Source organism: Neltuma alba, unplaced genomic scaffold (assembly GCF_004799145.2).
Source record: "Neltuma alba isolate B1F8T4 unplaced genomic scaffold, ASM479914v2 tig00012161_pilon, whole genome shotgun sequence".
In the NCBI taxonomy this organism is placed as follows: Eukaryota; Viridiplantae; Streptophyta; class Magnoliopsida; order Fabales; family Fabaceae; genus Neltuma; species Neltuma alba.
The window spans coordinates 97,203-121,978 of NW_021636708.1; the positions used below are offsets into that span (position 1 = coordinate 97,203).

Below are 24,776 nucleotides of genomic sequence, written 5' to 3' on the forward strand. Positions count from 1 at the left end.
ACTAGTTCAATTGTTTTACCATTTATTATTTTTTTTAAAATCTGTCTCAGTTCAAGCTTATGAAATACATAGAACCGCTCGATTTCATCGTTTATCAGAACACAATTCAGTTTTTAGCTATAAATTAAGAAAAATTATACTACCTCTTTTATAACGCTAGATACTAATTTAAAAAATAATAAAGTGATTGAGTTATCTTTATGATAAATATATGTGACTTTCCTAAAATTACCTTTATTAATCATACTTGAATAAAATTATCTTATAATTAAGAAAATATTTTTTGAAACCAGGTATATATTTAAAAGATAAAATAAACTAACATCTTATATGTAGAACTGTATTTCCAGAAAGAACTAAGAAGCAGGGTTTGTTGACATATTGGAGGGCACCAGACAAAAAACAGCGGAAGAGGAACCCTTGGAACATCGGACTCCTTCTGTTGGCACGTGTATTCAAGTCAAGAGTCTACTCCACCTGTACCTTGTGGGGTGGGCCTCAGCGCATCTACGTTGCAATCAATTTATATAGAGGCTCTTTTCCTCGTCAGATTTATGTGCAAAGCACAATTCCAGATAGATGGCGATATCCATCTCAGCCCCCTACCTGCAAGCATGGTGCGCTCTCTCCTACAGTCGGGCCGGCCTCCTCCATCCAACGACGTCTCTTAAGCCCTTCGGCTCCGCTGTGTTCAAATCCAAGCCAACTCATTCGCTGCTACATTGCCAGAGTGTTTTGGCTCAAGGCAGCGTCGGCGAGGATTTACCTGACGATTACGGCAATTGGCTGCCCAAGCCCGGCCCGGACGATCAGAGAAGAGCCGGAATTCTACTCCATCCGACGTCGTTTGGAGGTCCCTATGGAATTGGTGATCTCGGAGACGAGGCCTTTCGCTTCATTGACTGGCTTCACGCTGCCGGTTGCTCCGTTTGGCAGGTCATGACCGCTTCCCTTTAGCTCCTTTGTGTGGACAGTTATCGAAATAACCACTATGCAGCACTATGGTCATCGTTGCTTGGGCTTAGTCATTCTTAATAAACTGTGTGATCGGGAAATTTGTATATTATGAAGTGACAAAAAAGAAAAAGATAAAGGATACGAAGGCAAGTTTATTCTGATGTATGAATACAAGAAATTACAAAATCTGCGTTAGCCGCCACTTTCAAGTTATTTTGCTACCTTTCTAATCCAATTTAAATATTTTGGTTGATATTCCTTCATTTTATTGTTTAACTCTAGTGCATTCCATGCAGGTCCTACCTCTTGTACCTCCCGGGAGAAAGGCCAATGAAGATGGATGCCCTTACGCAGGCCAGGTTACCAATTTTTTGCAGTTAGACATTGGCGCCTATCTCTATATCAAAATTTTTTATCGACAGCGTAGTTAGGAACAGTTGGATGTAGTCAGTAGAAAGGACCATCGGAAGATGTCAAATATGATGTCCAATCCTCCTCTCCTTTTTAGAATATTACAAGTATAATTTCTCATAAGCACACAGTGTCCATTCACCCTCTGCATGTCTGTGTGTGTGTTACGACTGCTTTGGGTGTCGGGGAGTTGTCAAGGATCAAGGCTTAACTATATTACTCACGTGCATAAGAGAATAAGCTTTGATGTTTCCTTTCAGGATGCAAATTGTGGCAACACCCTCTTGATCTCTCTAGAGGAGCTTGTTGATGATGGATTGTTGTATAAGGATGAGCTTCCAAAACCAATGTGAGGAATGTTAATATGAGTCGAGAACGTAGTTTTGACCTCCTTTTCGGGTCTTATTGTTTTTCTATCATATCTTTAACATTAAATGCATGCAGTGATGCTGAACGTGTGAATTTCTCACTTGTTGCTGATCTTAAGGATCCTTTGATTGCTAAAGTAAGTTATTCAAAGCATCTTTATTGCTCATATTCTTTTGTGCTTAAGGAAAAAGGTATCTGTAGGCTACCTTGGTTGAACAATTAACTAATGAAAAAAATTTCCTAGTCTCTTGTAACTTGATGCTCAAATTATCAATCGATTATTACTCCCCATCCCCTTGTAAAGTGTGTCAAAGGGCTTGAAGATTGAGCTTGGTGTGGGGCAAAAGTTTGGTTAACAGACTTTACTGTACTGCAAAGGAGAAGAAAATCAGCACAAGAATGTTTAAAGTCATTTCATCTCTCGTGCCAGTTCTTGCAATTTGAACTTTATTCAGTAGCATACTCAGCTTTTTGTGATTTTAAACTTTATGTTGTCAGAATTTTCACTTTAATAGTAATCCACAAATACCATGTCATCATAGTTGAGAAGTCTAGTTCCACTGCGGTGGGTTTATAAAATCACAGCTGCTGATGGCAGACTAGTGAAACTGTTAGTCTTACGTTGGCTTGCAGAGGCTTGTAAGATTCTATGTGGCTATTTGGGATGCCACAGTTACACTATTTCCTTTATGTCAATAAACATGCTTCTGGTACTTTATTTTAAGTCTCTCATTGAAACTTATATGCAGGCTGCAAAGAGGCTCATTTCAAGTGAAGGGGAACTTAAAAAGCAACTTGATAATTTTCGTAGGGACCCTAACATATCAAGTGAGACACTTAATGAGTTACTATTCTTCTTTTGTTTATAGTCGTATGTTCTTTGCTTTGGTATCTATACTACATGCTTCATTTAAACTTGGTAAGTTGGATATAACAAATAATTTTTTGTTATGTACGAGAGCATTGTGAAATTGGGGAACAAAATTTGGAAAAACTATTGTGGTTGTGGTGGTAATAATTGAGTTGAATACAATGCAATAAGATTTAATTTTTCCCTGTATTTCCTGCTCTGTTGGGGGGGGGGGGGGTGTGAAGTTTATGGGCTATTAGATTATAGGGTGTAAAAATTGGAAACATCAGGGATCGTGTTGACAGGTTGTAATAAGTAAGAGATTTTAAACGACAAAAATTGCATGTGCATATCTTTTCCCAAAATATGTATACAAGAATATATGCCTCAGTCTGAATACCATGAAAATTCCTGGTTCCAAGGCTTTTATGCAAGGTTTGTTGAAATTCAGTGGAGGTTAGTTTCATGTAATGCTGTAATAGTTTTTCTATGTTTTAGGCTGGCTTGAAGATGCAGCTTATTTTGCTGCTATTGATGACTGTCTGAGCACATTGAGCTGGTACGATTGGCCTGAACCTTTGAGAAACCGACATCTTGTAGCTCTAGAAGATATTTACCAACTCAAGAAAGATTTTGTAAGATTAGAAATCAGCTATAACTATCATTACCACTTTCACGTTGTATGCATACTTTAAGTTAGAAGTGGTCATGATGGGTCACTTGTGCGTTTACCATGCAGATTGAAGTATTTATTGCACAACAGTTCTTGTTTCAGAGGCAATGGCAGAAAGTTCGTAAGTATGCCCAAAGTAGGGGAGTGAAGATAATGGGAGACATGCCCATATATGTGGGTTATCACAGTGCAGATGTTTGGGCAAATAAGAACCAATTTCTGCTGGTTGGTAGCCTGAAAAGAGTTAAAATATTATTCCGAAGTCTGTTCTGAGCATGTTTTTAAGGCCACTTTAACCTGTTCGATCACCAGAAGTTCCCTACTTGTCTTGCAGAACCGGAGAGGTTTCCCTCTTTTAGTTAGCGGTGTTCCTCCTGATGCATTCAGTGAAACTGGTCAGCTGTGGGGCAGGTTGGACATTAATTAGCCATATGCTACCAGTAATTCTTGCACTGATGCTAACTTAAATTACCCTTCCTCTTTATTTAAGATGTTTTGATTTTTTATCGTGCTCAAACAAAGGTTGGGAAGACATCTCTCCATTTTACCAGTGGAATTTTCTTGTATCTCTCTTTCGATGCTTTTTCAACCAGTTATGACCATAAATGCCACCTGATAATTCTGCTGTTCCTTTTCGGCAATTATTTGTCCTGTTATTTACCCCTCCTCCTCCTCTAAAACAATTTTTTAATTGCTTTCACCCTATGATGAATTCAGATTGTAAATGACCTCCTGTTCCATTTAAATAACTGATTTCTTGTATTTGTTTGTACATTCTGATTTTTCAAAAGCCCTCTGTATGATTGGAATGCCATGGAAAAAGAGGGATACTCATGGTGGATACGCCGCATGCGACGTGCTCAAAATGTATATGATGAATTCAGAATTGATCACTTTAGAGGATTTGCTGGATATTGGGCGGTTCCCTCTGGTTAGTATACCCTATAACTCTAAGTTGATTTCAGTTTTTTGGTCATGATTGGTTAACAAGTGTCTGGCCTCTGCAGAAGCTAAAGTAGCAATGGTTGGAAAATGGAAGGTTAGGTCCCTGCCACTTGGTTCTTCACCTCTGCCTTTTATTTGTTTTATCAATCCATAATCTTCCCTACATCTTTCATCTTCTAAATCCATCGCATTGAAATGATAGGTAGGACCTGGAAAGTTCTTCTTTGATGCCATTTTCAGAGCAGTTGGAAAGATTAATATAGTAGCAGAAGACTTGGTATGTATTACCTAAATGAATTTTGATTCTGATAATTTTTCAACTCATCTGTACCAGAGTCTTGTAATTTTTTTGGTTACGTGGCAGGGAGTTATTACTGAGGATGTAGTTCAGCTAAGAAAATATATCGGAGCACCTGGAATGGCTGTTCTGCAATTTGGTGAGAGTTAATTTTGTTTTACGTCCTTCCATCACCAGACTGAGGATTGCTGCATGAGTCTTGGTGCCTTAAAAATTTTTCCCTTTTGTCCAGCATTTGGTGGTGATGCTGATAACCCTCATTTGCCCCACAACCATGAGTGCAATCAAGTTGTGTATACAGGGACTCACGACAATGACACAGTAAGAACTTCTTAATCCACATTTTTTCCTAATGCTTCATACATGCATTCTGAAAGAGGGCTCTGGTTTGTGCTTGGGTGGTGGAACAAAGACTTGTATATTCTACTTATCACATGATAATCGTTGTATCTTATTATCTTTCTTGATGTAGAAACATTGACTTTTCTCCTGCAGATCAGGGGTTGGTGGGAAGCTTTGAAGCAAGAAGAGAAGTCCAATGTCGGTGCTATCTGTATTAGTAAAAAATTTGTCGTACAAAATCTTGGAGAAGGCTAACATCTGCTTCTATCATTGTGTACAAGTTTCAGGTATCATGGTACCTTTCATTAACAGGGGAGGATGACGTCTCATGGGCGTTAATTCAGAAGGTACTGTCTTCTGTTGCTCAGACAGCAATAATACCTATGCAGGATATTCTCGGACTTGGGAATTCTGCAAGGATGAATATTCCTGCAACTCAGGTAAAAGCTTTCATGCGAAGTCTTTATTAGTCTGTTTTAGGAACACTATTATTTTTGGCCTCAAGCAAACCATACTTCCTCATACTTTTCTTTTAAAGAAAAGAAAAGGGACTTTTAGATGCCTTGTAACTGAAAAGCTTTTGGGAAGTTGCTGCCACAACTTTCCCCTTGAATTTCTTAGAAGAATAATCTCATTCATGCCCCTTGATTTCTTTTAATAAATACAGTTCGGAAACTGGGGCTGGAGAATTCCAAGGTCTGTGAGATTTGATGGGTTGGAAAGAGAGGCCGCTAAGCTTAAAGATATGCTAGCAATGTATGGGCGACTTTGAATAAGGAATCCTCGGCTATTTGGTAGTTAAGTAGGATGTGTTTGCCTTGCATCGGTAACAATAATTGGAAATCTGCTTGGAGCATGGCTGATTTTGGTCAATCAAAGGCGAGTCCCCCAAAAAAAACAGAGAGAAAAAAAAAGGAAAAGAAACAAATTTATGAAAGTAGGATGCTTCTCTGTAATTATTTATTATTGTAATACAAAATTATGAGGATTGGCCATATTGCCAAAAAAAAAAAAGCAGAGCATGAACTTGTCAGGACGAGCTCGGAAGAATATCACGGTGCAATATTGGCCACTTCTTGTACGAAATAAAACATTGCTTTGTTTAATTATTTTATTTATTTTGTACATTTAGTGTGTGTTTGAACTCTCATTGGACTCGGTCAAGACGTGGTTTTAATAGTTGTATTAGCTTGATCATCAACCGCCTCTTATTAATGAGGTGGTAGATGATAAAAGATTAAGGGAATTTCGTGTGCATATGTTGATATAATGACACGGTTTTCATTGGAGGGGGCAAAAGAACGGGCGACGGAGTAATTCGTGGGAAAGTTGAAATCGCAAAAGCCAAATAAAAGTAAGGTGACTTCAAAGGAATGTGAAAATCATTAAAAATTAAATTATACTTTAGTTCTTTAACTTTACATGAAGTTTTATTTTGGTCTCTTAATTTTTTAAAAAAAAGTAGTCATTTAATCTTAAAATTATTAACCAAAAATGATGATATTGGATTCTTGAATATTGGCAAAACATTATTAAATGTCAAATATATTAAGTCTAATTTTCAAAATAGCCACGAATGTTATAAAAAAAAAATCATTTAAATCTTACAATTTTAGGTTTAAAGGATTAAAGTATACTTTTTAAAGCTAAAAGATTAAATTGAAATTTTATATAAAATTAAAAGAATCAAATGTATAAAAAATAAATTCGCATAAAAAATTGTAAAAATTCGTCTCTAACTATGAGCCAAACAAGCACTTATTCACGGGAAGATATAAACCAAACAATCACTCATCTGAACGTGCTGAAACATTACAATCAAGACATATATAGGCCAACTTTGTCGCAAGACTAAAACAAGCATAAGAGTAACAAAAAAGGCCAGCAACTTACGAACTAATTGAAGATTCAACAATGTAAAGTTTAATCTCCTCCGCTGCTCGCTGCGTGTGAAGATAAGAGAGATAAACCGAAGTCTGATATTTGAAGTAATTGGTTTTTTCGGCAAAAAAAAAAAGGTACTTGGTTTTCATGTTTCAAGTATGGTTCATCGTAAAGACGTATACTTCTGAGTTCCGCACTTTACGGCTTAGAAAGGTTCGGTGTAGTGCTACTCCGCACTCTCGATTGCCTTGATGCATTCCAGTACGCTTGCCTTATTTGACATAGCTTTTATTAAGGCTTCATGTGTCACCTTGTTATTTTTCAACAGAGAAGCAGCGAGCAAAACCTGCAAGCATCAGCAGTCAAGTGCAAAAACGCATTAAAACATTTCACCACAGGAGAAATGTATTAAAAGAAAGGATATATTGAATCCTGATGTGATTCAAACTCTCGAATCCATAATAAAATCCATTGCATGGCTTTTAGTTTGGAAGAACCCACAGCCCATCTAGTGAGATTTTGTTGTTGATCTTTGCTGAGTTGCGGCTTGCTTCGGTTTATAAACCTCTAAAGGAAAACAAGAAGCACAATTGTTGAGACAATAATTGAGCATAACATCATCCAAATCTTAGAACAGCGATGTCAAACCTGGAGAGTGAAGAGATCAGCAGATTGACCAACCACCTTGTCGTATGTTAAACCTTCAGCCGCCAATCCAGCCATCGCCACAACAGCCAATCTAAAATGTACGATTACAATCAAGCTTTTATTGTTGTTGTTATTATTTTGGTCTTTGGTTCTTGAAAGCCATAATTTGGCATGTCCCGTTGTGCAGCTTTTAAGAGTAAATGCTTAAATAAAGCTGCCAAGTAAGCACCTATCTAGCTCCTTAGCATCAAGCTGCCCGCTATAGATGAGCTTTTCGAGCCTCTCATCAATTAGATTTACATGCTCTTTCCCAATATCCAGCGAATAGCTCAGGATGGGTAGGCCAAGCAGATAAGCAGCTAGAATTACACATAATGATCAAAGGTCAAACAGCTATTCATTAGTTCGAGACTATGACGAAATGTTGCAAATATATAATGCTTTCACTTTGAGCAAGTAAACACAAAAAGGGAAAAGAAACAGTACTCAAAAAGTGAGCTGCTTCATGTCTGGCGATTCTCTCTTGGTAATCAGGAAAAACTGATGAAAAGCTGCTGATTGCAGCTTGGAGAAGCCTGTGAAAACATACAAAAGCATTAATATGTTAAGGCAAGCACTGAATATGGAAGGCATTCACTCCCAACTAATTCAAAATAAACTTACCCAGGTGATATGCTACCCACAGCCAAAACCACTAAGGAAATACTTCCAATCAAGTATGGAACAAAGAATCCCCAATCCTACAGAATCAGCACTTATTAAAGACGAAAATGCAAGGCACATTACATTAAACTTCTGTTGAATTCCTTGCTTCAACAAAATTCCATTCCATCACAGTTCTAAGACGGGTTAACAAGATCTCTTTCCGGATACAGACATAAATACAGAAGCAGGGTGTTGGAGATACCCCAGGAAGCTGGCTAGCTAGAACAGCCAAAAATCCAGTTGTTCCCACCACCGTAAAAAGAAAAGCTGCCTGCATAATTAGAGATACAAGACCTCTAAAAGATTAGATTGAACTGCTTCAAGTACGCATACAAGAAATTCCAATGCTATTTCTTCATGAAAAAGATTGCAACCAAGATATGTTGCATAAGAACTTTAACTAATTCAATCTTACACAAACTAAAAGTATTGGTCATTCCATTCGAAACTAAAATAATTGCCAGAACTCACATCATTCCTGACACTCGGGATTGCAAGATTCTCGGCGTTTTTTAATCCTAGAGAAGTCAGCTCTCGAAGTGATGTCTGGTGCACAGAGTTAGCAGTCAAAACTTGCACGACAAATCAAGTTTACATACGAGTACGTAATGGAAGCATTGAGCAAGTATACATTATATTTATGAGCATGAATGCACGAATTGGAAGATGAGTCAAATGTTTGGATGGCACTTCCCCAGAACTTCACACTTGTAATGGAGACTGACCGTACGACGTGAAACATATGGCTGAGAACTCCATTTCTTAGCCCACCCAACTTCACTCAGCTGATCAAGCACCACCTTAACAGCATTACTATCTTTCTGCAAGCAAAATATATATGCCTCTCAAGTTTCAATTACACATCAAAGACGACAGGACCTAACATCATAAACGAACTTAGCGAATTATCTTATAATTCATGATTTTAAATGACTTGGTTCGCATGGGAGCAAATAAGTAAATAAAGACAAGGAATGGCAATCGAACTCATTTTTCACGAAGCCTTCATATTGTATGCTCTGAAACCTAATTCTTCCGGACTGTCACATCCTCTCTAATATTAAATCAACTGACTGAATACAAAAATAACTAACACAAGCAACTCGTAAAGGAGCGGAAACCAAGGAATCAAAGTACTAAGAAGTGACGGAGGAGCGGGCAATGATATGAAAAATGGAACCTGAGAAATGGCAGATTCAAGAGTATTGAGTTCGACGCCAGGAGCGGCAGATGAAGCTCTGATTCGCCAGGTTGGGATTGGAAGGTTGATTTTGAGGCATCTTCGGGGGCGGGGATGAAAGTAATACTGAGTGTTAGTGAAGAGGGGCTTAGGCAGAGATGTAGATGCCATGCACGTCACCCACATTATCCCTTGGCGCTCTGCTCCGTCTCAAGGTTGAGGATGGACGAATAACATTTCTAATAAAAATTCGCAAAAGATAATTTTGAAATAAAAGTAAAATAAATGCGATTATGTTGAGAGTGGGATTTGAACCCACGCCCTTTCGGACCAGAACCTTAATCTGGCGCCTTAGACCAACTCGGCCATCTCAACAATAGCGTTTGGTGTATTGTAAAATTTTTAATAATAAGAAAATAAATGGATTAATAAAGGGAAATAAATATATAATTTTTTATGCCATTAAAATTATCCTTAAATTACTTATTTTAGTATAATTTTAAGTTTTTTTAGTAAAATACTCCTCTTTGAAAACATTTTGGAAAAAATAGTGGTTTATTTTTATTTTTATTTTTTTAAAAAAAGCTTAAACTAAAGCATAAGTGGACTTTTACTTAAAAGAATATTACTGTATATTTTAAAAATGTAAGGAATATCTTAATGGTTTTGATAAAATATATTTAAAAGCAGCACATGATTTATTCCGTAGATAATTTAAAATTAGAGCTTCCGAAGCAAGTAGAGAAACCAAAAAAACAAAAAAAGTAGTTGGAAACTGTTTTAAAGAACTACAAGCCCCAAACACAGAGTCACAAACTACGTTTTGAATGAAATATATTCTCATAAAAAATTAGAAAGAAATTGAAGTGCTTTTCGATATGATTGCCGATAGAAATTGCGCGGGTCTTAAATGATGATCACTGATAATAATTAATTAGATATGATTACCGTTGGCACACAAAAAAAAAAAACAAAGAAGGATCACCGAAGCCAACACAATTAAGCGGGCCAGAAGCCACGACGACGATGCATTTGATGTTCTCTTGTCCTACTTTTCTTTCATAATGTGTGAATATATTTCTTCGGGAAAAAAAAATCCTATTCAATTCAAATATGTAAATGAAAGGAAAAAAAGTAATTAACTAGTGAGATATGTAAAATAATTAATAAAAAAAAAGTGGTATGAAGTCTACAAAATTGCAAGATTCGTGAACTAACATCATTGTCTAACAAAATATATAAAAAAGCATATGTAACCTACAATAGCTTTTATAAATTTTATATTCTTCACTGAAGTGATCGCCATTAATTTTTGAACCAAATGTTGCTTTTCGCGCCGTATACCAATTGTAGTCTATTCTAACCCAGAGCATAACAAATAAAGCTTGACAGATGGTGGCTGCAATTTCATTGACTTCATTTTGTTGGATATTGTTTTTGCATAAAGGGAACATCTTGCATTGCATGCTTTCTTCCTTCGTCACGCTGCAAAGGATTACAAGGAAACTCATGAAAGGCATACATATGACAAAATACAATACACTTCTAAAGATCCGCGTTCACACTATACAAAAACAACTGAGAACTTAGAAGTTACACTCGCCATGGAGCGTCAGATCACCCTAACACAAATTAGAAACGGGTGCCATGACGCACGTAATTATATCATAATCACAGGCTCACGTCAATGTTTGAGCTAGCAACCGGCATAGTGGCTTTCTTCACTCCTCAGAAAGCACTCAATTTGTTCTAGCGCCTGATGGTAAATACAGCATAGATAAGCATCAAAGATAACAAAAATATATATTCAACTTCAGCAAAAAGGACCTGAATAAGAAGGCCAGTAATCGGGCAACAGGCAGAGAAAGATAATGACCTCAATAGCAATAGTAGTCGGCGAGATATCTGCCACATCTCTACAGCCCAGTTTTGCAGCTATATCTGTACAAAACAACAACACTGTACCATCAGCAACGGAACATCGCATAAAAATGGGATGTGACAGAAAATTTGTCGGGGCTTTTTGCTTTTCGAAGAGAGAGGGTGAGGAGGGGACAAAGTAGAGTAGGAAGATTATTCATGATTCAGGGGAAAATCTTGCCTAATGCACCAATAATAAGGCCAAAGATTTGGGTTGTATTTTACACCTTCACGACACTTGCCTAAGTCTCAACAAACAGGAAGTCCCATTACGTTGTGTTCCCACAAATAATGAACAGAACCCCAGTTTCTCTTACAAATGAAAAGAGTTTGACAGGGCATACTTTCCAAGGACACTCGAGCATTGGCATTGGCATATGCTTCACCTCTTTCTTCGAAAAGTGTAGACAAACGCATCAAAGCCTGCAAGTAACGGCTGAATTATTTAGTGGAATAGTAATTTAGCCAGTGACATTAATTTAGGTTGAGGCATTAAGAAGGATTCCTTAAGCTGTCCATAATGATTATATAAGCAAAGGGAGGGAGAACTAAGAATGGAAGAAAAATAACCACCCGTGTGTACGCATCTCCTGCTTCATAATGCAGAAGTGGGCGAGAATTAGTTCCCACAGCTGCAATTCTCCGGGCCAAGGCTTCTAAAGGTACATCCAACCAAACAGTAATGCCCTTGTGCATATATTTCCTGGCATTCCACATATGACGAAGATTGAATAACATGTATGGACTAAATTGGGAATGCAGTTAATCACAAAATATGTGAAGATAAAATTTCTCTTATTCGCATGAAAGTTGTTGTACCAATTGATGGGCCTCACAACAGCACCTCCACCAGTAGAAATTACACGTCTATGCATAAGTGACAGCTTACGCAACACCTCACTCTGAAATTGTAGAAGAATAGGTATGAACAATGACTTTGATTATCAAGATATTAGTGGGGTGGTCTGAGACTTCAAAATACTTTTCTTTTTTTGGAAAAAAAAAAAAAGAAAATCCAAACACCGTGATAATATAAATTGGAAAAGTTGTGCTTATTAACTGACCTCCTTGTCCCTGAAGAAACCCTCTCCATAGTGCTTGAAGATCTCAGCTACAGAAGTTCCACCAAGCTCATCTTCCACCAATGCATCACTAAAGCATTCATGAAGGCACCAAGTGCAGAAAATATTCAGCCCATACGTAACGTGTCCATCAAATTAGACTCTTGTATCATGACAAGGAATATCACAACTTTTAATCATAATGGTATACACCAAAGTAGACCATAGTCCTCAGGTTAATTGAGACCATGTTATTATCTTTCAAAAACTGTTATACACATGTTGTGTCTTCTTAGAGCCTTTACAATTAATCGCCCATTATCACCATCTAAAGCTCCAATTGAATATTGAACATGATGAAATTTATAGACTGTTTTGTAGCCAAAGTTCGTTCTTTCTCCTGCCTTTGAGTCTTCAGGTACCAACTGATGCAATATTCACTTCCCTTGAATTATTATTATTTTTTAATTCTGGATTTAAAAAAAGAACAGTGGACCACTCACTAACCTATCAAAAAAGGAATAACTAAGCACTTGTGACAAAATCTTCCCAACAGTTGTCTTCCCAGACCCCATCATTCCTGCATGTCGAATTCAGAATATTAATGCCAAGGAAATCGTACTTCCAAAGTATACTATGTAAGTACAAGGACTTCAACCAAGAGACTGACCAACAAGATATATACAGCGTCCATTTAAATAAGGCTCGATCTCTTGTGTCTTAGTCTGCAATTTTATTGACTTCAAGTAAGATAATGGGATATAGTTGCTTAGAAAAGCAACAAACTGAGCTAAAGCTACCATTTTTTGTGCCTTCCATTGACAGCATAAAGAAAAAGATGTCGCACCGCTAGACTAATTGGCTCAACTGAAAAAGACAAATTGTATCACAATTTACCTGTAACATTAATTCTTCATCAGGAGGGGCCTCTAAACTTCCAGAGTCCAATGTCAAAGCTACAAGAGTGATATTTGAAATATGCTATTAATAATCAATATAGCTAATACTTGTAATAGTGACGTAATATGCTAAATGTCTTGCAGGCAAATTTAAGTAATTACTACTCTGCATCAAACCAGATGCTCTTCCACGCGAAATCTTTGAAGAGACTTTCTCTAGCTAAAACTATTGATTGGAGGAGCAAGTAGTTGAAATCGAAGACAATAACATCTATTTCACAATTCAGAAATGTGTTGTTACACTGATCACCTTGACAGAAACCAGTCACAAGGTTCCAGCTGGTGAGCCTACTGTCCTTTCACAATGATCACATCTTGTGTTCCAATATAGATATTCCACTCTGTTTAGTCTCAAATACCTATGCCCAAACATTTAAACTAGTTTCCTAACAAAAAACATCTAGCTTCTGATGACACTTATTTGTAAATGTTTTGCAGCCTTCAGAAAGGAGTTAAAACCTTGGTGACTGGTAATTTTGACGAGTTCAGTATGGCATCTATCTAATGACCGTTGCAATAAGAAAAATCTCAAGAAAAGTTAATCACTTGTACAAAAGTACTTCGGACACAAATTTGCAGCTCCGTACAGTTATGGCATGGTTCCTTCATCCCAATATGCTGCAGCCTTCAACTATAGCTAATTGTAATTTCTTGAGGTTACCCGTGACTCCTTCATAATTAGCATATATTAATTCCTCGAATAAGAGGTCTCTTTGTGTAATAAGAGGAAAGGGAACCAATAATGGAAGAGCAAGAGGACAACCCAGTCATGATATTGGTTTGATCAAATAATGAATAGTACGTTTGGGGAAAAAAAACTGGGAAAGCCAAATTTTTGGTCAAAATGTATTGCTGTTCACAACCACCTGGCAAATTGTCATAGGAACAAGAAACCTCCAAAGGGGCCGCCCGGCGCCGGTTGCGGGAAGGTCTTGCAGTTGCAGGCCGCAAAACAAAAGCCTGAAGCTTCTGCGGCTCTTTAAAAGCTCGAGAGAATTTCACAGAACCACCGAATTTCCTCCCAATCTTTTCGTAATGAATCAAGGTGAAGAATTGCAACCTCTGAGCCGCTTTGGCATCCATGGCGTCACCGCAAAATAACTGACTTCCAGCGTGATATAGCTGTGAACGCAAAGTTTTAAGCAAATATACTCAATCCAGATTGACGAGCAGAAAGAAATAGAACGAGAAAAATTAATGAACAAGACAACTCCAGAGATAGGCACGTGAAAAAAAAATAAAATGTACGCATGAGATGATCCAGTTTTGTATATGGCATTAATGTATCTGTAGCGTTCGTATGCTAAGAAAACGTCAGAGGAAACAGATAATAAACCACGGCCTTGTAAATCTCACCTCTTAAAAATTATGTGGAGAAGGCCGGCGCGAAAAGAACCCGCCACAAGCGTGAATGAATTGAATCGGAACCGAATCAAAATAGCCTGGAATCGTAAAATTCTCCCGGATTCGAAGATAGAATCTGAGGATAGAGGTATGACTATTATGAGAGAGGATTTATCAGAGACCCAAGAAAGAGGCGGATATAAAACTGATGCACGCTCCGTTTCCTTCACAATACCAATACTAATTTCTCTTCCTTCCTTCCTTCCTTCCTTCCTTCCCTCCCTCTCTTTTCTTTTTCGTTTTCTTCTTTTTAATAATTAGCGCGAGCTACACCTACCCCCTCCCCCTCGCGCATAACGAAGCCTCAGATAAATTGATGCTCTATGGTCACGTGTCAGACCGTTGAGGTAAAAATATAATAATACTAATTATTATTATCACCTGTAGTAAGGTGCATGTATTGGTCTTGTAACTACTACTAGTACAAAAATTTTAATAGCGATTTGGGTGCATCCCATATTATTTAATTTTGGGCTTTGTGTATTGAGATTTGTATTTTTCTGGATTAAGTTTCCTATGCTGGTTGCCTTATTTTTTTTCAATTGATCACGGCATGTTTAAGAATTACTATTCCACAATTATATTAAAATTTCAATAAAAAATACAGTTTTTTTTTCAATAACAACCATCCCCACGCATTATGGGGAGTTAAGTTGTAAAATAGTAAATATTCTTTATCAACTCAAGTTGACATAAATAATGATTTTTTTTTCATAAGAAGGTAGTTAGAAATATTAGTCTCAACCTAGCTTTTTGTACGTAATACTATCTCCGATCCTTAATATAAGATCTTATTTGATTTTTATTTTGGTCTAATTATAAGACCCCAATCCACTTTGTTTCTCATATTTACTCAATTTTTTCTAAGATAATCCTTCTAATAATTATAATTATAGCTAATACACTTGATTAGTAAGGATATTTTAGGAAAGACGACATCTATTTAGGACAAATAACTAACTCAACTTACTTTCTTAATCTTCTCAAATTAGTCAACTGACTCTTATAATTAGGACCGGAGGTAGTAATTTAATTCAAGGAAGCCTGTCATACGCCCTTAGTACCAGAAAGATATTATCTACTGCTGGTGGGGGATCTACTCCGCTTACAAGAAAAAATAATTCGTTGGATTGAATGATAAATTCATTTCACTCTTTTCTGTTAAGTTTGACATTGTAAAAGAATCAATAATTAGGAAACGATAAATATAATTAGAGAATATTTAGATCCCATTTTGTATATGATTGGTTATTTTAAATATGTGTATATGGTTGCTTTAAATACATGCAGAGTCAGTACAAACTTTAGTCTATTAAGTTTTAAATAGTAAGTTTTGATTCTTTAAGTTTCTTTTCACTTATAACACTGGTCTCTATAATTCAATAAAAAATTAGATAATTTTGCCGATTGAAGGACTAAGATCTATAATTTAAAACTTAAGGGATCAAAATCAAAATTAGACAAATTCGAAGGAACAAATATTATATTAACCCATACATGTAGGTGTGTTTTGAATATATATGCGTGTGTACTTAAATGTGTATTGACTATTTTTATTAAATAAATTTAATAACGCAACGTTTTTTTGAAACCTAGGTCAAATAGTTCACGAGGCAGAAGAAAATAATGATGTTTTTATAATAAAAGTGTAAATAGGTTAAATTTGAAATATTCATTAGAGTTGGGAGGTGGCCTTATGATTCAAAGAAATAAGAGTTATTTATAAAGTACTACCTCCTCCGGTCCTAATTATAAGACCCAGTTGACTAATTTGAGGAAATTAAGGAAAGAAGTTAAGTTAGTTATTTGTAATAAATATGTATTGCGTTTCCTAAAATATCCTTACTAATCAACTATATTGGCTAGGACTATCATTATTAGAAGGACTATCTTAAAAAAATGCATAAATATGAGAGACAAAGTGGATTGGGGTCTTATATTTAGGATCAAAATAAAAGTCAAACAGAGTCTTATATTAAGGACCGGAGGTAGTACTTAGTAAGTAAGAATATTTTTGTGTCAATAATTAGATAAGATTCGTTTGGAATTGAGAATCACATGAAATATGAGTGATGCTGTTGTTAATTTGTGTTGTGACATGAATATTGGGGAGTTTGAGATGTACTAGGTAGCGATTGTTGGTAAAATTAAACAGGGTAGCTACGTAGGAGAAGAGCATGCCACCAACCAATGATGAAATGGGAGGTTGGTGGGGACGAAGGCGAGGCAGCGCAGCAGGAGGGTGATGGCTTCCCTCACCAACCTCCCCCCCCCCCCCCCCCCCCCAACAAAAGAAAAAAACCACTCAACTGCCACATGCACACATTTCGCACGTGTCAAGCACATCATCACATCACTGCCCCTGTAGTGTGGCCCAAAAAGGCAAGTTTCTAAGCTTAATGGGAACGGAGCAAATAATTTATTATTATTGCAAGTACAAAATTAGGATATGTAATTATATTTTGTATATTGCATATAATACTGACATAATATAGGACTATGGTACCATATGTAGGCAAAAAACTTAGTCTTAAATATATGATTGTTTTTTTTTTTAATTTCACGTCTGTTAAATTTAATAAAAGAAATAGGAAAGAGAAAATGTTTGTTAAAACGTATTTTTTTAATATATTTTAATGAGGACATATATAAAAAAAAAATCCATCAATAAGATACATGTAACTTACACATAAAATTAAAGTATAATATTTGTGGATGGCGCATTAATTGATCCCTGAAAGGTGATCACCGGCAAAATGTGTACTGATGGGTTTGGACATGACATTTATCATGCTACCACTGGTTATGGGAGCAACATGTAAATGCATAGAGAAAATTACTACAAAGACCCGTGGGAAAACTCTAATTACTGAGCAAAATGGAATAATGCCTTTGAAATCCCTGAGCACGTGACTGTAAATAAGTTTAGATTCAGGATCATGGGATTACCCCGATTGATTAAGAGAAAAAGGAGACGTTAAGAGAGATGTGCGTGTCTTTGACATCACCTTTCCAGTCAAGCTATTCTTCATCGTATTAGCAAGCAGAGACTGGATTACAGCAACGAGCAGGCGTTGAGGGAGCAAGGAACTTGCAGGCGGAACCATGCTTTAAGGTCAGTTCAACAATTTCTGAAGAATCAGGCCAGGTCCATCTCTCAAAATACTATTACCTCCAATCCTTAATGTCCTTAACATAAAGGCATATTTGATTCTTAATTTAGTCTTAAATATAAAGTTTTAATTTACTTTGTCTTTTATATTTATCCATTTTACTTAAAAGTAATACTTATAGTAGTTGCACATGTTAAATATTTTTATAAAATTAAAAGATAATTCTAATACACATCATTAATGAAGGTATTATAGGGAACACAACAACTATTTATTACAAGTAAATAAATCAACTAATTTTTTTAATTTTTAAAATTAATTAACTAATTCTTATATTAAGAACCCGGTATAATATTTTCTTGTTTTATAGTGGTTGATTCCAAAATACTCAAGGGCGACGATAAGGCAAAGCAAACAAAGGAATTCTTTAGGATTTGAGCTACCGGAGGTACCTATTTCTTTTATTCCATTTTAGCACTCCATTGGTTCCCCCCGTCGAATTTCTCTGCGTGATGGAGTTGATCTCAAATCAAACAAGAACAATAATTTCTTATGGTTTTTAACTTGTGAGCAGCTATCAATTTAATATGATACATGTATTTTAAAAATAATTCAAAATGTTAAATGCATTATAAAATATTTTAAAATATTAGATGTATTTAAATTTAAAAAATCTGTACCAAAGAGTCAACAATTAGTCGGGGGAAAAATAATGATCCAAAAAAGCGACGGCGAATTATCATTCATCTGCCGTGGGGTCACGGTGATGGTCCCTCGCACCGTACCGTGTTCCCGAATATGAATAGATTCACGCTGCTATTATTACTATTACTGAAAAAATTTAAAATCCAGTTAAGCTGACAAATTCATGTGTAGACAAAGTAGATCTCTTGTGCTGCGTCAGATTTGACCTCAGATCACGATGGATTTGACTATTTTTTTAATCATAGACAAAATGACATTTATGACCAATAAAGTTTTACAAGTTATTCAACGAACTTTGATGATTTTAAATTACCCACGTTCTAAAATAGCCTGAGATTCGAATTTTTAGTTAAAAAATGTTTACGTTTAGTACTATTCCTATTTTAAATATAAAATTTATTTTATAATTATATTATAAGATAAGTTTTATATTTAGAATTGAAAAAGTATCTCATAATACTTCAAATATAATTTTTCACACTAGAAAGATATCTCTACCTAAAAAAATAAATTATCCATATTGATTCTGAAAAATTACTACATATCAGGAGAGTATCATATCATCAGAATTTTGCTCAGTAAAATTTATCCAAATTCAAATAAAATGAATTCCACAAGTTGTTATCATATTCTGAGTTTAACTGTTTTTAGTAACTTCCGAATAAATCACGTGTTTTTTTGTCCCCTAAATTCCCCCATGATAGCCCCCCTTTTCCCCCACCCTATGGTTAAAAAGTTGGGGGGAAAAAAAAAAAGGCCCTTTCGCCTGGTAGAGACTAGAGATTGGAGAGCAAGGCGCGATGTGGGTAATGAAATAAAATGCGGATTGTGTGTTGATTTGAAGGTGGATTCCTCCGTCCTCTTCTCTGTGCCAAAAGAGATATACATTCATGTCTGACGTCAGATATCGATCCAAAAGCGGGAACCGATGGGTTGCCAAACTCCCGTGGAATTTAAAAACAAAAAAAACAAAAACAATTTGGCCTTTATTACTGACTACTACTTCCGATTTTTCATATAAAATTAATCGAGTAATCTGAGTAAATTAAAAAAGTAGATAAATTATTTATTTATAATAAATATGTGTTGTTTTTCATAATATATCTTTATTAATCAAATATATCAGCCATAATTACCATTATTGCGAGGACTATATTAAAAAATAAATAAATATAAAAGATAAAATAAATTAAAATATTATATTTAAAATCAAAATAAAAATCCAACGAGTTTTTATATTAAAAACTGAAAGCAATAACTTGAACAACCATAACGTTGTCTTATATTTAACTTGGAAGATGTCACTGGGCGCTTGGCTGAGTGGTATGTGTGTGTATGTGGGATGTGTGTGTTGCGGGTTCAAACCCACCTTATAACTTAAAAAAAGTAGTTAACTTGGAAGACGTTAGTTAATCGTAAAACTTTGCATTTAAGAAAAATCAAATAAAACTTGATATTGAACATATTTATCGTTACTTTAACTTACATTAATATTTAAATAACTTGCGATATACACTTAATACAACGATTTGCAGGAACACACATCCAATCTCACTGAGTCATTCACCTCCATAAGTGTAGAGTCGAGCTCGGGCTTCGGACAACGAAAGGGACGAGTTATCTAATAACCACCCTATATTCATGTTTTGAAAATATTCATCAAAAGGACGGAGGAGCTTGGCCCCTTTATCGCATAGGATTTTTATTACTATGTACCCTGTAAAGTTCAAATGATGAGTCAGGCCCGTCCATGAGCAGAACCTGCAAAATTCCAAGCCGTAAAATAATTGATTCAAAATGATGCACATGCCGCTCATCATCCTGCATCAGACTTCTGCAATTTTTTTTTTTTGGAAAATGTACATGAGATTGATTAAGAGAGCCATAGTAAGGGCTGGGATAGGGTCGAGCACACACGGCCTGCAAATTTTTTTCTTCACAGCTGGGGGGGGGGGCATGACTGATTCACACATTTCAGGGTGGGGTTAGAGGTTCATAACTTATGAGTTACAAAACTACACACGACAGTCATTTACATTTTAGCTTTTACCATAATCAACTCTAATTTGGTGAATCAAATTCAAAACTACCATCGCAGCCGATAGGATCATCAATGCAAAAGTAAGGGATTTAATGGAAAGGTAAGTTTTCTTCAAAGGTGCAGTAGCACAACTGTCACCGCTCACAATCTTCAGAAGACCAGGGCACGTGCCCTTACACATCATGCTTTCACACAGCAGTTGAAGCAGCTTAGGATGCCCTTCCTTGTCTGGCGGGAAAAAATATTAAACAAATCAGGGTGTTAAAGATGCCAAATAGCGCATACTCATATTCCGAAAGCAGATAACCACAAATATCTCTGAGACCAGTCTCTCGTAGATCTAGAGAATGAATCTGATTTGCAGTATATCAGATATAAAACATGAAATCTATAACAATCTGCATTATTTGAAAGCCATGACGAATGCAAACTCGTTCCTTAGACTTAAGTGTAGTCCACATCTAGTTCTTACTAAGACAGTGAACCTTCCACCAAAGACACACTTAAATTACGAAAGGAGCAGAAGAAGACAATATAAAATTAGAATTGCTTTATATGCAAGGCCGTCCCATTTCTAATTATAGAAAGTGATTTATAAGGAGTCTGCCGCTTTGATGTCAGCCACTTAGACTTCTTCCCATCACTTATCCTAATAAAACCACAAATAGATATAGGTCATGTTCCCCACTTTACAAATTTTAATTCAAGGCCCCATTTAGAAATGAAAAGATTGCATTTTGCCCCAGTTATTCATCCCATTAGCATAACTAGGGATCATATGCGCCTCACACATGATCTTAGGCTTTTTCAAGGGGAGAAAGACAAGCGATTTGTTTTGTTTAAAAATGTCACTTGCTGCAACAATGCATGAACTGCACCTTCGTACTCATCCTCAATTAAATAGAGAGAGAAAAAATGCTACCCTAGTGCATAGAAATTCTCTAATGTCCGCCAACTATGCATACCCTGGATTCTATTTTCTCATTGAAAGATTTTATTGTACAAAATTATCATGGAACCCGGAAACTGTAATCTTGGTCATAGCTACTGGTTGTATGGTAATGGCTTTCATGTGTCCAATATATATTAAATAGCATGTAAAGAATAAAAAGGGGACAAGAATCTTACAGTTGGAGGCTCGTGGTTTTGATGGTAGTGGGGGTGCTGGGGTTCACTGTTCCCAGTGTTGACGCTAGCAGTGGTTGAAGCCATGAGCTCTTCTTCGTTGCCAAGACTTGCCCTGGAAAGATTTGTTTTGTTCTGCTTTCTCATTTCCCGGATTTTTGAGAAATCCAGCGAGTAGTCCGGTACTTGGCCCTTCTGTTCCCAATCCCCAAACTGTGGAACCGATAGCCAAGGAGCAGTTTTCTAGAAGGAAAGAATCATTCTTTATGAATAATGACCGGTATCAATTATAGCATGAAGGATGATGAATAAATACAAGTTCTCTGTTGGGCAGATCAATCGTTTACGACCGAAAAATCAATAGAACCATTTATTGGCATCTGATTAATCCGAAGCCATACAGCAGACAAGTGAACGAACCACCAACTTTCCAAATTTTTTCATATTTCTTTTACCATAAAAAAGATTTTTTTTTATTTAAAAATTTTTTAGCTGGGAAAAAAGAATTTGCGAATAAGGGAAACATGGGAAAGAATCTAAGGGACGAAATTGACTAATTCTATTGTTTGGGAGGATTAAGATTTCTTTTGTGACTGCAACAGTGATATCATCATTTCAAAGTTTGAACACAAACAATTGGGTAATTGAACGGACAGTGAAAGAGCGTCATCATTCATCATGCCTCCGTGTACTTTTGAGTTTTGACAGATTAAAATAGTCAAACCAAAGGAACCAAAATGTTTTACCAGCGCCCAGAAAAGTAACCAAAAGAAGAGAGCCATCAAGGTTGCATGGCCCATTAACATTAAATTGAACGGCTTGATTACCCAGAAATAGATCGAAGAGCATGAACTATGCCCAGAAGAAATTAACAAGGATCCGCAGGCGGGAGTTTTCTAATAATCATTCTCAACGTATATTTTCTTTTATAACTAAAACGAGTACCATCGAACAGAGCTTTCAAATTTTATTCAAACAAGCTTTGACAGACTAGCTTGGTTCCATTTTTGAAGGTAAAAAAAAGATTTAGCTTTCAAGTGCTCTCGTTCAGGTAATTCTACTGAAACCTAGATCAGTTAGCAGTTAGGACAGATAGGAACTGGTAATCATCTCCGAAGATTCGTGACCTGAACCCGTCGCAAACTAATAATCGTCTCATTTCGGGGAATTTTTATTGGCACAAAAACACTTGGACAGAACCTCGCCAATTCCTAGCAAAGAATATAATCATCCAGGTCCTGACCTTTCTTAGCAAAAAAAACAGCCACGGAGAAAGAAAAATACTTACCTCCTTACGATCATCCATGGGGTCTAATTCAAATCCACTGAAGTGCTAGAATATTGAAGCAGAGCAAGAGCAAGCGAGGAATGCTTGGCTTAGTAACGGTGCAGCACAAAGGAGATAAAGCCGGATGCTACTGATGATGATATTGCTGCCTACACAAACTACGCCACACCACGGTGACCATATAAGAGGATTTTCGTTCAGTCAATAAAATAAAAGATTGGGCGGTCTGATGCGATATCTCGAGAACTGGGAGGCCCTACTTTTTTCCCCGGTAAATTATTGGACCCAAAGCAGTCGCTTATTATTATTATTATTATTATTTTCGTAATTTTCGCGTTATTATTAAGGATGAATCAGAAATAGATTCTTGCCTTGCTCATTGGCTATCAGAGAATGTCGACATCTACGGAATTATAGGACATTGTACAATCACAATCCACTGATTAAATAAAATATGCAGCGGATTTTTTTTTTATGAAATAAATTACGTTTTTCCTTTTTTGCGTCTCGGAATCCTGAAACTATGCATAGCTCTAGTACTCTAACTATTGGGAACAGAGAAAGTATTGAAGAATACTATGTTGGATTGGAAGATAAGTGGGGAGGTTGTTGGGGACTTAGGATGAAAATGCCTAAAAAGACTGAAGATGAGAGTAAAAAGCGTTTGATTTGTGATGTGCTTTGTTTGACCTTTGATTAATTTACAGGATGATTGAGGGCCAGCATCAAAAGTCAAGCACGATGCGCCAGTGGAAGAAATGAGGGGGAGGCAGCCATGAAAATAACAGTGACCAAGCTTTCAGGAATATATCTTGTCCCCCTCAATCATTCGTGAAAAAGATTATAATGAGATTGTAAAAAAAAAATTACCACTAAATTTAAGTGACAAGTGAGCTGCTTTGAATATTTAAAATTTGTTATTACAGCCTGTTTTATTATTATTAAGATTTTTAGTAATTATGTTTTTTGTTTGAGATTTTATAGCAATTACCCTTTATTACCATCGCTTTATCAGTGGACCAGCTACAACTACTTTCTTCACCTTTTTATCCAAAATTCGGCTAATCCCAACATTGTAACAAAGTAACGAACTGCCTTTTTTTGTTTTTCAGATAAAAACTTTCAATCCCATGTCAACAAAGTCGCGCTGCTTTTGAACTCATTTTTCTGTTAACTAATTTTGACGCAGTACTTTCATTCATTTTAGTTTTTGAAGATAATTTTATCTTTAAAAAAATTCATGATTTGTTTGCCTGTAGCCAAAGTGACATGTTGGATTTTGACCTGTGTGTTGTTTTTTTTAAGATTTAAAAATCTTGACGGTCAATTTATTTATAAATGATCTGAGCGGCTACTAATTTCGTGGCATGTGAAGAAAGGACGGTGCCTGCATGACAGAACGCTTTCGGCCGATCAATTTGTTTTACTTACTTGTGTGGTTTTTGTGGCCACAAATTCAAGAGCAAAGAGTTATTATGTAGTTTTTTGTCCCATCGGATCTTCGTTTTACGATTACGGGAAGAAATGCTTGGCCTGAAACACAGTTCTTTGAAAGTATGTTTGGATTAGCAGAGAAAAGTTTTTTTTTTAATCTGATTTTTGTAAAAATTATATTAGATAAAAACTAGATACTATGATGTTATTTATATTTGGATTGACTTTTGTCAAAAAAAATAATTTGAGAAACTGAAACTTATTTAGATAATTAATAAAAAAATAAGTTTAGATATAAAATGATTGAAAATGGCATAAATTTTATTATATACATTATATATGTATAATGTGATAATTTTAAGAAAATATTAAAATCAAAATTATAAAAATCAAAGGATTTGATGTATTATTGAAAAAGTTGTAAAATATTTCTTATTTTAATTATTATTTCTACATTAACAAAT

At 35.9% G+C, this 24,776-nt stretch overlaps 4 protein-coding genes and 1 non-coding gene across 10 annotated transcripts; 1 reads left to right on the top strand and 4 right to left on the bottom strand.

Moving 5' to 3' along the window:
* Window positions 1-552: 552 nt before the first annotated feature.
* On the top strand, window positions 553-6,115 carry LOC114723886 (4-alpha-glucanotransferase, chloroplastic/amyloplastic). Of its 2 annotated transcripts, none has more exons than XM_028910128.1 (16): window positions 553-936; window positions 1,254-1,316; window positions 1,629-1,717; window positions 1,813-1,873; window positions 2,487-2,565; window positions 3,086-3,222; window positions 3,327-3,485; window positions 3,595-3,671; window positions 4,052-4,191; window positions 4,268-4,299; window positions 4,408-4,482; window positions 4,570-4,642; window positions 4,736-4,824; window positions 4,999-5,043; window positions 5,127-5,285; window positions 5,513-6,115. In XM_028910128.1, the coding sequence occupies exons 1-16, from the start codon at window positions 580-582 to the stop codon at window positions 5,615-5,617; spliced, it is 1,740 nt and encodes a 579-aa protein (XP_028765961.1). In that variant the 5' UTR covers window positions 553-579; the 3' UTR covers window positions 5,618-6,115. The 2 variants fall into 2 exon arrangements, with proteins under 2 accessions (XP_028765961.1, XP_028765962.1); XM_028910129.1 differs by having other exon boundaries at window positions 5,133-5,285.
* Window positions 6,116-6,616: 501 nt separating this feature from the next.
* LOC114723887 (uncharacterized) lies at window positions 6,617-9,477 on the bottom strand. 2 transcript variants are annotated; one of them, XM_028910130.1, is made up of 10 exons: window positions 9,263-9,477; window positions 8,808-8,903; window positions 8,554-8,628; window positions 8,285-8,353; window positions 8,041-8,117; window positions 7,864-7,952; window positions 7,607-7,736; window positions 7,378-7,468; window positions 7,231-7,296; window positions 6,617-7,075 (listed from the first exon to the last, which is right to left on the bottom strand). In XM_028910130.1, exons 1-10 carry the CDS (start codon window positions 9,446-9,448, stop codon window positions 6,956-6,958), a joined length of 999 nt encoding a protein of 332 aa, XP_028765963.1. In that variant the 5' UTR covers window positions 9,449-9,477; the 3' UTR covers window positions 6,617-6,955. The 2 variants fall into 2 exon arrangements, with proteins under 2 accessions (XP_028765963.1, XP_028765964.1); XM_028910131.1 differs by having other exon boundaries at window positions 8,714-8,903; window positions 9,263-9,410.
* Window positions 9,478-9,556: 79 nt separating this feature from the next.
* Window positions 9,557-9,637, bottom strand: TRNAL-AAG (transfer RNA leucine (anticodon AAG)). Its single transcript has one exon. It is a non-coding gene; the product is annotated as a tRNA-Leu (tRNA).
* A 1,010-nt stretch (window positions 9,638-10,647) lies between these two features.
* LOC114723888 (shikimate kinase 1, chloroplastic) lies at window positions 10,648-14,812 on the bottom strand. Of its 4 annotated transcripts, none has more exons than XR_003738278.1 (12): window positions 14,559-14,812; window positions 14,069-14,324; window positions 13,141-13,199; window positions 12,914-12,968; window positions 12,751-12,823; window positions 12,247-12,334; window positions 12,002-12,084; window positions 11,756-11,885; window positions 11,527-11,605; window positions 11,139-11,203; window positions 10,860-11,018; window positions 10,648-10,747 (listed from the first exon to the last, which is right to left on the bottom strand). XR_003738278.1 is itself a non-coding variant. In XM_028910135.1 (12 exons), the coding sequence occupies exons 2-11, from the start codon at window positions 14,283-14,285 to the stop codon at window positions 10,959-10,961; spliced, it is 909 nt and encodes a 302-aa protein (XP_028765968.1). In that variant the 5' UTR covers window positions 14,286-14,324; window positions 14,559-14,812; the 3' UTR covers window positions 10,648-10,747; window positions 10,946-10,958. The 4 variants fall into 4 exon arrangements, 3 of the variants coding, with proteins under 3 accessions (XP_028765968.1, XP_028765967.1, XP_028765966.1); XM_028910135.1 differs by having other exon boundaries at window positions 10,946-11,018; XM_028910134.1 differs by having other exon boundaries at window positions 10,919-11,018.
* A 5,464-nt stretch (window positions 14,813-20,276) lies between these two features.
* Window positions 20,277-23,061, bottom strand: LOC114723878 (uncharacterized). The gene is made up of 3 exons (XM_028910115.1): window positions 22,879-23,061; window positions 21,594-21,833; window positions 20,277-20,693 (listed from the first exon to the last, which is right to left on the bottom strand). The coding sequence occupies exons 1-3, from the start codon at window positions 22,894-22,896 to the stop codon at window positions 20,646-20,648; spliced, it is 306 nt and encodes a 101-aa protein (XP_028765948.1). The 5' UTR covers window positions 22,897-23,061; the 3' UTR covers window positions 20,277-20,645.
* Between the last annotated feature and the right edge of the window lie 1,715 nt (window positions 23,062-24,776).

What these genes read in the sequence shown, in the direction of transcription:
- LOC114723888 (XM_028910135.1), bottom strand. Translation starts at nt 14,285, where the DNA reads ATGGATGCCAAAGCGGCTCAGAGGTTGCAATTCTTCACCTTGATTCAT. An exon ending in CAGGAGATGCGTACACACGG is followed by an intron (nt 11,606 to 11,755) that starts GTGGTTATTTTT and finishes CGTTACTTGCAG; the next exon opens with GCTTTGATGCGTTTGTCTAC. An exon ending in CGACTACTATTGCTATTGAG is followed by an intron (nt 11,019 to 11,138) that starts GTCATTATCTTT and finishes ATTTACCATCAG; the next exon opens with GCGCTAGAACAAATTGAGTG.
- LOC114723887 (XM_028910130.1), bottom strand. Translation starts at nt 9,448, where the DNA reads ATGTGGGTGACGTGCATGGCATCTACATCTCTGCCTAAGCCCCTCTTC. An exon ending in TTGAATCTGCCATTTCTCAG is followed by an intron (nt 8,904 to 9,262) that starts GTTCCATTTTTC and finishes TTTTGCTTGCAG; the next exon opens with AAAGATAGTAATGCTGTTAA. An exon ending in GTGGGTAGCATATCACCTGG is followed by an intron (nt 7,953 to 8,040) that starts GTAAGTTTATTT and finishes ATGTTTTCACAG; the next exon opens with GCTTCTCCAAGCTGCAATCA.
- LOC114723878 (XM_028910115.1), bottom strand. An exon ending in AAAACCACGAGCCTCCAACT is followed by an intron (nt 20,694 to 21,593) that starts GTAAGATTCTTG and finishes TTTTCCCGCCAG; the next exon opens with ACAAGGAAGGGCATCCTAAG.
- LOC114723886 (XM_028910128.1), top strand. Translation starts at nt 580, where the DNA reads ATGGCGATATCCATCTCAGCCCCCTACCTGCAAGCATGGTGCGCTCTC. An exon ending in TAGGGACCCTAACATATCAA is followed by an intron (nt 2,566 to 3,085) that starts GTGAGACACTTA and finishes TCTATGTTTTAG; the next exon opens with GCTGGCTTGAAGATGCAGCT. An exon ending in ACCAACTCAAGAAAGATTTT is followed by an intron (nt 3,223 to 3,326) that starts GTAAGATTAGAA and finishes TTTACCATGCAG; the next exon opens with ATTGAAGTATTTATTGCACA.